Here is a 9,546-nt window from a genome sequence, read left to right as displayed (position 1 = left end):
TCCAATAAGAGCACTTTGGCTCAGACATGCAGCCTGTGGACACTACACAAAGTAGAGTTATCTCATGAAACCCTCCCTGGGGTTGATAGATGTTACCTCCACTGAGAGAAGAGGGCTCCTTCTCAGACTGTGCGCCACCCCCTCTCCCCCCAAGGTAGGCTTGGGTTACAATGGGGAAGGGAAGGCTCTAACCCCTGGAGGGCACAAACAGCCATCTGGCTTCATTTTTGGCTCTATTGGGACAAGTAGTTTCACGGAAGCCCTGGGAACTCTCAAAAACTGGGTTGCTATGCCTCTAATCCCAGATACTCAGGAGACCATAATCAGGAGGAAACGAGTTCAAGGCTAGCCCAGGCAACATGTTAGCAAGGCTATATCTAAAAAAGTAAAGCAAGACGAGCTGGCTCAAATGGTAGAGTGCCTTCCCAGCAAGCACGAGACCTTGAATTCAAACTCCAGTACCACCAAGTAAACAGACAAACCAAAAAACCCGGACCATTTTCTGCCTTGCAAGACATGATCTATTTCCACGAGGAGGACGCCATAGATCTGAAAGTTCAGACTCTCCTAAAAAATTGCAGGAGAAACCCCAGAGACCCCAGGCAGTGGAAAACCCCCTTTTCAGAGAGAGCTTCCCATGATAGCAGGGAGGGGGCTCCTGGGATGTGCACAGGGCGGGGAAAGGGGGTAGCTCAACCTTAAAGGCAGTTTCTTGGACAACTTAAGGTGAAGCAGCTTCTCTGGGCCCTGGTGAAGGCCCTGGGGCTCCTGCGCCCATCTGGGCAAAGGGCAAATACCCAGGGGCAGGCCCACGCACAGGCTCCGTGGCAACTCTGGCATGGTGGTGGGACAGCGATGGCAGGTTTCTCAGACTCCAGCTTCCGGTGAGCTCAGGGTTGAGGCCCCCTCAGCCCAGGTCGGTGGGGGGTTGAGGGGAAGGAAGCCTGGTTGGGGCTGCCCTGGGAGAGCCTGGCAGTTTCTAGAAGCCTAGCGCAGGTGGCAGGCAGGCAGATGCCATCACAGAGGCTCGTTGCCACAGTTGCTTTTGCCTTTCTTATGCTTGGCCTTGGAGAAGGGGATGTCGAGGGACTCTAGGCGGAAGGGTCTGGGCTGGGGCATTTCAGGGGCCTGGGGGAGGGAGATGGCAGGGTTGTTGCTGAGCGGGGAGGTGAAGCCTGGTGGGGAGTTGCGGTGGGCTGTAGAGAGGAGGGCGGAAAGCAGATGTGAGTCAGGAGAGCTGGGCCCGCCACCCCACTGGGCTCTGTGCTACTCAGACCCACTCAGGTCTCAGCTGGGGCTTGGGGGGGTCTTAAAGCCTCAAGCAGACAAGCTCGGACACAGCCCAGCCTCCCACTTCCTAGCAGTATCACCTTGGGCAAGCCACTTGGCCCCTCTGAGCCTCAGTTTCCTCACCTGCAACATGGCCCAGTGCCAGGCACCCAATTGTTTTCTTTCCTGTCCTAGCCACCTCTTTTCCCACCCCCCACCCCCATTATTTTTCATCTATGCTCACTGTCTCTGGGACTGGCATTTGAACTCAGGACCTTACATTCCATAGCTGGCCCTTTATCATGACTCCTATCTGGCTGCTTGCTCAACCAGCCTGGTTGTTTGCTGAACTGGAGATAAAGAGTTTTACAGATTTGTCTTCCCAGGCTGGCTTCAAACCAAGATCCTCTGGATCTCAGCCTCCTGCATAGTTGGGATCACAGGTGTGCGCCACTGTGCCCAACCACTCACACTGCCAGCCTCAGAGCAGAACTTGACTTGCTTCTTAGTGCTGTTTCACTGAAGCTCTTACTTCTTGAAATTATTTTGTTTTGGGGGTCCTTCTGCCCCCTTGGGTTCAGTGGGCCTGAGCAAATGAAGTTGGTTGCCTTGACTTGGGGAAAGCCAGCATACCTACATCTGAGGAAACAAGAATAAGCAAGACCTGGCCTATGCACAGCCTTCCTGTGTGTCAGGAGACTCCCTGCATACCTACTACGTGCCAGGCCCTGGCTGAGCTGTTCCCCAGCTCGTCTCTGAGTCCTGAGAAGGGCCTGTCATGCCCCTTGTTTTATAGCTGAGGACACTGAGGCTCATTGAGGGAGAGAGGGTTGAACCCAGGTCTCCTCTGGGTTGAGGGGATGTGGGGAGCACGGGGCACTCACCCAGACTCTTCATGGGGTCCGTGTTGAGGATCTGGCTGGCCCGCTTGGACCGGAAGTAGTTACTGGCAATGTTTTCACTGTCGCTTCGACTGAGCATCAGCTTGTAGCGGTCTTCCTCCTGCTGAGACCCCCCCCAACCCCATGTGCAGCTCCTTTCTTGAGACAGGAAGTGCCTTGCCCCTCCCCCACTGCCACCAATGGCAAGGGTGACATTACAGAGCTGCTCAGCCACCCTTATGAGCACTGCAACCTGAGTCCTAGCCCACCCCACCCAGGATGGGCATTCCCTGCTGTGACAGTGGTGTCCGGGTCCCATCTCTTCCTTCAGGAAAATTCCATGCCCTCTTGTCTGTGGTGTTTTTTGTTGCTGCTGTTATTGTTGTTTTTGTCAGTCATGGGGTCTGGGCGCTGTCCCTCAGCTCTTCAGCTCAAGGCTAGCGCTCTACCACTTGAGCCACAGCACCACTTACAGCTTTTCCTGCTTATGTAGTGCTGAGGATTCGAACCCAAGGCCTCATACAAGGCAAGCGCTCTACCACTGAGCCACCTTCCCAGCCCCTGTTGTCTGTCTTTAGTCAGCCCTTGTCTGGGCTGGGAGCCGTCCTCCGGGTCCTAACCCCAAGCCTGACCCCACCCCCAGGACAATATGGCAGCCCCCTATGTCCTCTGCCCTGCTCGACAGCTTTTGTTTTCTCATAGCAGCTTCACAGAGGTCACAGAACAACCCAGCCCCGTCACACGCCCAGTCTTCCCAAAACTTTCCACAATCTTTGGTGTAAGGAGATCTGAAAGGGTCAGATCTCTTCTGTGTCCCTGAAGCCATCTGTCTTCCCCATTGCAAGGAACGCCTGAAACTGCCACAGCAACAAAGGCAGACACAGGATGAAGCAAGAACAGAGCCCTAGACGTAGAGCCCCACATGCCGGAAGCTAGATCACTTCTACGGATCAATACATTCTTTTCTTTTTTTTTTTTTTGGTCGGTTGTGGGCCTTGAACTCTGGGCTTGGGCGCTGTCCCTCAGCTCTTCAGCTCCAGGTAGGCGCTCTACCGCTTGAGCCACAGCACCACTTCCGGTCTTCTAGTGGTTTATTGGAGATAATAGTCTCACCGATGTTCCTGCCTGGACTAGCTTTGAACTGAGATCCTCAGATCTCAGCCTCCTGAGTAGCTAGGATTATAGGCATGAGCCACCGGTGCCTGGCTCTATTTCTTTGTGATCATTTGCTTTGGTATCTATCACTTAGGATACAAAAATGTCGTGGTCCCAGGTTAAGATTCTTTGTTTTTACAACAACTCAGCCGTTCTGATGCAGTTAAGCCATCAAAGCCACCAGGCCAGCTTTAGATAGCATGCAGCCGCTTTCAGTCATCCCAGGCTGCTCAGGCAGATGCCTGGCTGGAATTGGGTAGCCTGTGGCTTTCCCTGGAAAGGTATGTTCTGAAATGTCCATAATGGGCCGGGCACCAGTGGCTCACGCCTGTAATCCTAGCTACTCAGGAGGCTGAGATCTGAAGATCGAGGTTCAAAGCCAGCCCAGGCAGGAACATCCGTGAGACTCCTATCTCCAATAAACCACTAGGAAACCGGAAGTGGCGCTGTGGCTCAAGCGGTAGAGCACTTGCCTTGAGCTGAAGAGCACAGGGATAGCACCCAAGCCCAGAGTTCAAGCCCCACGACCGATAAAAACAAAAAAACAAAACAAAACAAAGAAACCCATAATGGTTCAAGGCAGGAGTTAGGAGATTGTAGCCAACAAGTCAAACCTGTCACAGGATGTTTTTGTAGTATCTATGTAGTATCTATTCTTGTTTATCTACTTAAGTATCTATTTTATGTAGTATCTGTTTTTGGTGACTGATTTCTGTCACAATAGAAACCCTTAGATGGTAGGACCAAAAACATTAGCTGTTGGGTCCCTTTCAGAGATGGTTTGTTGACCCCAGTTTGAAGGATACTTTTTTTTTTTTGCCAGTCCTAGGGCTTGAACTCTGGGCCTAGGCACTGTCCCTGAGTTTCTTTGGCTCAAGGCTAGTGCTCTACAACTTGAGCTTTTTCTGAGTAGTTTAGGAAGATAAGAATCATATGGATTTTTTTCATGAGCTGGTTTCTAACTGCGATCCTCAGATCTCAGCCTCCCGAGTAGCTAGGATGACAGGCGTGAACCACTGCTAAGGATGCACATTTCTGACACAAGACATAGGTAATAGGAAACTCCCAGCCACTGACTGCAGACCCCAGGAGGATCCTTTGGGTCCAGGGAAATAAACTGTTCTATCTACCCTATGGATTTGAGGCCGAAGCATCTGCTGCTAAGTGGGGCCAGCGGCTTAGAGTCCTCTATGTTCTTCTCTCAGCCTGGAGGCCTAAGTGCCTTTGAATAAGGACCAGAGTCAGGTGCTAAGGGAGTGCCAGGAAAGGCTTTGGGCTCAGTGCTCTGCTCTAATCCTCCTGCAAGAACTGCAGCCTGGTTCCTCATGGCATGGCTGACCCACTATACCCTAGCTGTCCCTTCCCCTCTGTCCCTCTCCATCCCTTCCCCCTTCCTCCCCCTCCCTCCTTCCCTCCTCCCCTCCCTGGGCCTTACCACATTTGACTCTCCACTGTCTGTTGCAGAGGTTTTGCGGACTGCTTTGTTCTGTGTCCCAGTTGAAACTGCTATGAGAAAACAAACGCTGAAGAGCAAGGCCTGGAGGCTGCAGGAGGCTGCCACACCCTCCTGAAGGTGGAGTCAGGCCTGGCTCAGGGATTTGAATCAGGAAAACAGGTCCCAGCCCAGGCATGCTATGACTGGGAACACCAACAGGACATCTGGTGGGACAGTGGGTACACAGGGCAGAGAGAGAGAGACCCCTGCTGCCCAGAACCGCAGGGAAATGGAGCTGGCTGGAGTGGCCACGGGACAGTGGTGTGGAAGAGATGGAGACCTGGGCCTCCTTCTGTTGAGGAAGGGCCGTGGAGAGTGGGAAGCACTTGTCACCCCCCAAACAGGCATCAGAGGCATCGCCATAGCCGTGGGTAATTCCATGTAAGGATGGAATGAAGGCCAGGCACTTACTGTGAGCCAAGTGTTTACCATCTGAACACATTGAAAGCCTCACAGCAACTTTTCCTTTCCCTGAGCCCTGGGAATGGCACACCTCTTTCTCCAGAACACGCTTTCTTGCCCTCCCTCCCCTGTGTGACAGATGCCAGAGATCACAGCTTGCTTCCTGTCCTCTCCCCTTCTCCCCCCCCCCCCCCGCCGTAGGAAGGCAGCAAGTGAGCCAGTGCCTCACCTATGGGCAGGCTGGTTTTCATGACGATAGGCTCCGGGATCTTCCAGAAGCCATTCTCCTCATCCCAGCTGGACTCGCGCCGGATCCTCTCCAGGTTGCTATAGTTACAGTCCCTGCGGATGAGGGGCTGCACCTGTTCCAGCAGCTGCTGGAGCAGCATGGCGTCCCGCTCCTGCCGCCGGATGGTGGCCAGGTAATCGATCTTCTCCAGCGCAAACTCCGACTGCAGGTCTTTGATCTCCACCTCTGCCGCACGCAGCTGACAGCCAGGGACAGGTGTGAGCAGGGAAGAGGATCGCCACCCACCCGACCACCCACCTCAGCACGGTCTGCTCCAGAGTGCCTACCCACCGGTCCTTCTACCCATCCACACTCTCTCCACCTGGCACTCAGCGTGTCCACAGCCCTCAAAACCCTAGCAGTTGGCTAGAAAGGTGGCTCAGTGGTAGAGCGCTTGCCTCGCATGCATGAGGCCCTGGGTTCAGTTCCTTAGCACCACATAAACAGAAAAAGCTGAGCTGGGCACTGGTGGCTCACGCCTGTAACCTTGCTACTCAGGAGGCTGAGATCTGAGGATTGGGGTTCAAAGCCAGCCCGGGCAGGAGAGACCGTGAGACTCCTATCTCCAACAAACCATCAGAAAACCGGAAGTGGCGCTGTAGCTCAAGTGGTAGAGCACTAGCCTTGAACTGAAGAGCTGAGGGACAGCGCCCAGGCCCAGAGTTCAAGACCCGCAGCCGACCAAAAAAAAACAGAAAAAGCTGGAAGTGGTACTGTGGCTCAAGTGGTAGAGTGCTAGCCTTGAGCTGAAGAGCTGAGGGACCGTACCCAGGCCCAGAGTTCAAGCTCCACGACGGACAAAACAAAACAAAATAAAACACCTAGCTGCCTCAGCCACTATATATGGGATATATTCATACATTTCATCCAGGCTAGGTAGGTGAGCATGCCTGTAATTCCAGCACTCAGGAGGCAGACACAAAGGATTTTGTTTGAGGCTTGCCTGAGCTACAAAGCTAGTTTAAGGCACCCTGAGCTGCTTAGTAACAAGTGCTGGGCATGGTAGCATATGAATGTAATGGTAGCATATGAATGTAATCCCAGTTACTTGGAAGGTACAGGTAGGAAGATGGAGGTTTCAGGCAGACCCAGAGCAAACACACCACTAGATCTTATCTGAAAAACTAAAGCAAAAATGACTGGGGGAGCTGGGAAGGTGGCTCAGTGGTAGAGCACTTGCCTTGCATGCCTGAGGCCCTGGGTTCGATTCCTCAGCACCACATAAGCAAAAAGAAAAAAGCCGGAAGTGGCACTATGGCTCAAGTGGTAGAGCGCTAGCCTTGAGCTGAAGAGGGATAGTGCCCAGGCCCAGAGTTCAGGCCCCACGACTGGACCCCAAAAAAAAAAATGACTGGGGGAAGCCAGGCGATGGTGGCTCGCGCCTGTAATCCTAGCTACTCAAGAGGCTGAGATCTGAGGATCTTAGTTCAAAGCTAGCTGGGCAGGAATCTCCTTGAGACTCTTATCTCCAATTAACCACCAGAAAACCGGAAGTAGAGCTGTGGCTCAAAGTGGTAGAACATTAGTGAAAAAGCTCAGGGCAGTGCCCAAGCCGTGAGTTCAAGCCCCACAGCTGACAAAAAAAAAAAGAGGAAAAAGTGCCCCCACACAATGCTGCAGTCACCCAAGTGACCAAGGGGCTCATCTCCTAGCACAAACATCCCTTCTCTCCCGGGGCCACCAGCTGCTATGGTATATTTCATCGCCACCACTGTCATCCTGAACTACGCAAGGAGCTGAGATCTAGAAGATCACGGTTTGAAGCCAACCCAAGCAAAAACATCCTCAAGACTCTTTCAATCAGCAAAATGCCAGATTGGAGGCATGGCTCAAGTGATAGAGCACTAACTGTAAGCAAGAAATCTAGACAAGTGCTGAAGCCCAGAGTTCAAGCCCAGGTAGCAAACAGCACTGCACCTCCATGGGAGCATGCATTCCAGAGGTCGCTCCTCCCTCCCAGGTCACCAGACTGGCCCCTGCCTCCTCCAAACGCAGGGGGCCGCCCACAGCCTGCACTGCTGCGCCCTGAGCCCTCAGGCAAGCAGAGACCGCATGCCTGGTAAAGGACAGGTTTTAAACTCTTGGGAATGATGGCCTCCCTATCAGCAGAGGCGCCTGGCAGGGCACAGGTGGCAGGGCGGGCACTGGGCTCATGTCGCTGTTTCTCAGGCTGGGTACCACGTGTGGCATTGGCCCTTACATACTTTAGTCTCTCTCCAAGCCTTCATCATAATTCTTTCTGTAGCCCAGGCTGGCCTCCAACTCCTAAGCTCAAAAGATCCTCCCACCTCGGCCTCCGCTGAGACTCCAGGCATATGCCCCTGGCACCTGGCACAGACATTTTTATGACAGTTTTATTGAGATTTCCATATTCCATATGCTCTTCCCTCTTCTACTTCCACAAACTTGTGTAACCATTGCCACAGTCAAATTTAGAACATTTACACCAACCACAAAGAAACCCCATACCTATTTGCAGTCCATCTCCGCCTGCCCCCAGCCCCAGCCTGCATGAACTGAACCTTTCTGTCTCTATAAGACGTGCCTAGTCTGGACGTTTTATGTGAATGCAGTCACCCAGTATGTTCTAGGCCCGGCACCTTTCATTCAGCATGATGTTTGCAAGGCCATCCATGTTGTAGCATGGGTTTCTTCTTCATCCCTTTTTTTCTGCCAAATAATTTTCTTCTATACCTCCATTCCTGAGTTGTTTCTACTTTGAAGATACTACAAATAATGCCCGCATGAACACTAGTATACAAGGTCGATCTTTCCTTTTTGTTTTTGTGCTTTTGTGTTGCTGAGGCTCAAATCCAGAACCTCACACATGCTTAGACAAGAGCTCTACCACTACTCAGCTTTCCAATGCACCCAAGAGTACAGGCTTTTTTTTTTCTTTTAACATAGTATCTTGCTCTAGGCTGGACTCAATCTTGCAATCCTCCTGCTTCAGCCTCCTGAGTAGCCACGATTACAAGCACGTACCACCATACCCAATTGTCACTGTAATTCTAGGTGCTAGCTCTGAACTTTTTTTGGGGGGGAGGGGTCCGGTTGTGGGGCCTGAACTCTGGGCCTAGGCCTCAGCTCTTCAGCTCAAGGCTAGTGCTCTACCACTTGAGCCATAGCACCACTTCTGGCTTTTTTCTTTTTGCTTATGTGGTACTGAGGAACTGAACCCAGGGCCTCAGGCATGCAAGGCAAGCGCTCTACCACTGAGCCACCTTCCCAGCCCCCTATCTCTGAACTTTAGTGCTCAAGGTTAGTGCTCTACCACTTGAACCAGAGCTTCACTTCTGGCTTTTTTTTTGTCAGTCCTGGGTCTTGAACTCAGCCTGGGCATACTATCCCTGAGCTCTTCAGCTCAAGGCAAGCGCTCTACCACTTGAGCCACAGCGTCACTTCTGGTTTTCTAGTGGTTTATTGGAGATAAGAATCTCACAAACTCTCCTGCCCGGGCTGGCTTTGAACCGCGATCCTCAGATCTCAGCCTCCTGAGTAGTTAGGATTATAGGTGTGAGCCACCTGACTAGTGATAGATGCCTTTTGACTTCGCTTTATTGCCAGCCCTCCCTGGCCAGAGCTCCAGGGTGTGAACAGGAGTGTTGAGATGTCTTGTCTTGTTCCTGTTCTTAGGTGGAACACACAGCCCTTCGCCAGCAACTCTGATGAAAGCTGAGGGGGGTCCCCTAATGCCCTCACCTTCTTCTGCACCTTCTCCAGCAGCCTGCTCTTGGCCCACACCTCCTCCTGGATGGAGTCATAGACGTTGAGCAGCACCCAGTCCCCGCTGTCCTCGTCTGAGTTCTGCAGTGCGGCCACTAGCTGCTTCTTGCGCTCATCTGCGTACCGCTTGCGCCGCTTGTGTTTCTCCTTCAGGTCCTTGTTCTTGGCCTGCTCTCCGCCCACCACCTGCTGCTCCAGCAGGTGCAGGCTGCAGGCGGGCACAGGGGGTGACAGGGACAGAGCCAGCCCCTGAGCACCTTCCCGCAGACAGTGCCTCCCCACAAAGCCACTTCTCACAGCGGCACACAGAGGCCCAGAGAACTCTGTTA

General features: G+C 52.8%; 1 protein-coding gene across 2 annotated transcripts in view; it reads right to left on the bottom strand.

Moving 5' to 3' along the window:
• Positions 1-1,017: 1,017 nt before the first annotated feature.
• Positions 1,018-9,546, bottom strand: part of Kif17 (kinesin family member 17) — a 35,100-nt gene continuing 26,571 nt past the window's right edge. The window contains exons 11-15 of one of the 2 annotated variants that reach the window (XM_013033515.1): positions 9,194-9,425; positions 5,432-5,690; positions 4,741-4,811; positions 2,154-2,271; positions 1,018-1,196 (exon numbers count right to left, since the gene is read on the bottom strand). In XM_013033515.1, coding sequence (XP_012888969.1) covers positions 1,018-1,196; positions 2,154-2,271; positions 4,741-4,811; positions 5,432-5,690; positions 9,194-9,425 — 859 coding nt within the window. The remainder of the gene's footprint in view (positions 1,197-2,153; positions 2,272-4,740; positions 4,812-5,431; positions 5,691-9,193; positions 9,426-9,546) is intronic. The other variant, XM_013033523.1, reaches the window with a different exon arrangement.

This window comes from Dipodomys ordii, unplaced genomic scaffold (assembly GCF_000151885.1).
Source record: "Dipodomys ordii isolate 6190 unplaced genomic scaffold, Dord_2.0 Scaffold6, whole genome shotgun sequence".
Classification (NCBI taxonomy): domain Eukaryota; kingdom Metazoa; phylum Chordata; class Mammalia; order Rodentia; family Heteromyidae; genus Dipodomys; species Dipodomys ordii.
The sequence above is the reverse complement of the archived record's forward strand: the minus strand, read 5'-3'. Positions and strand labels throughout refer to the sequence as shown.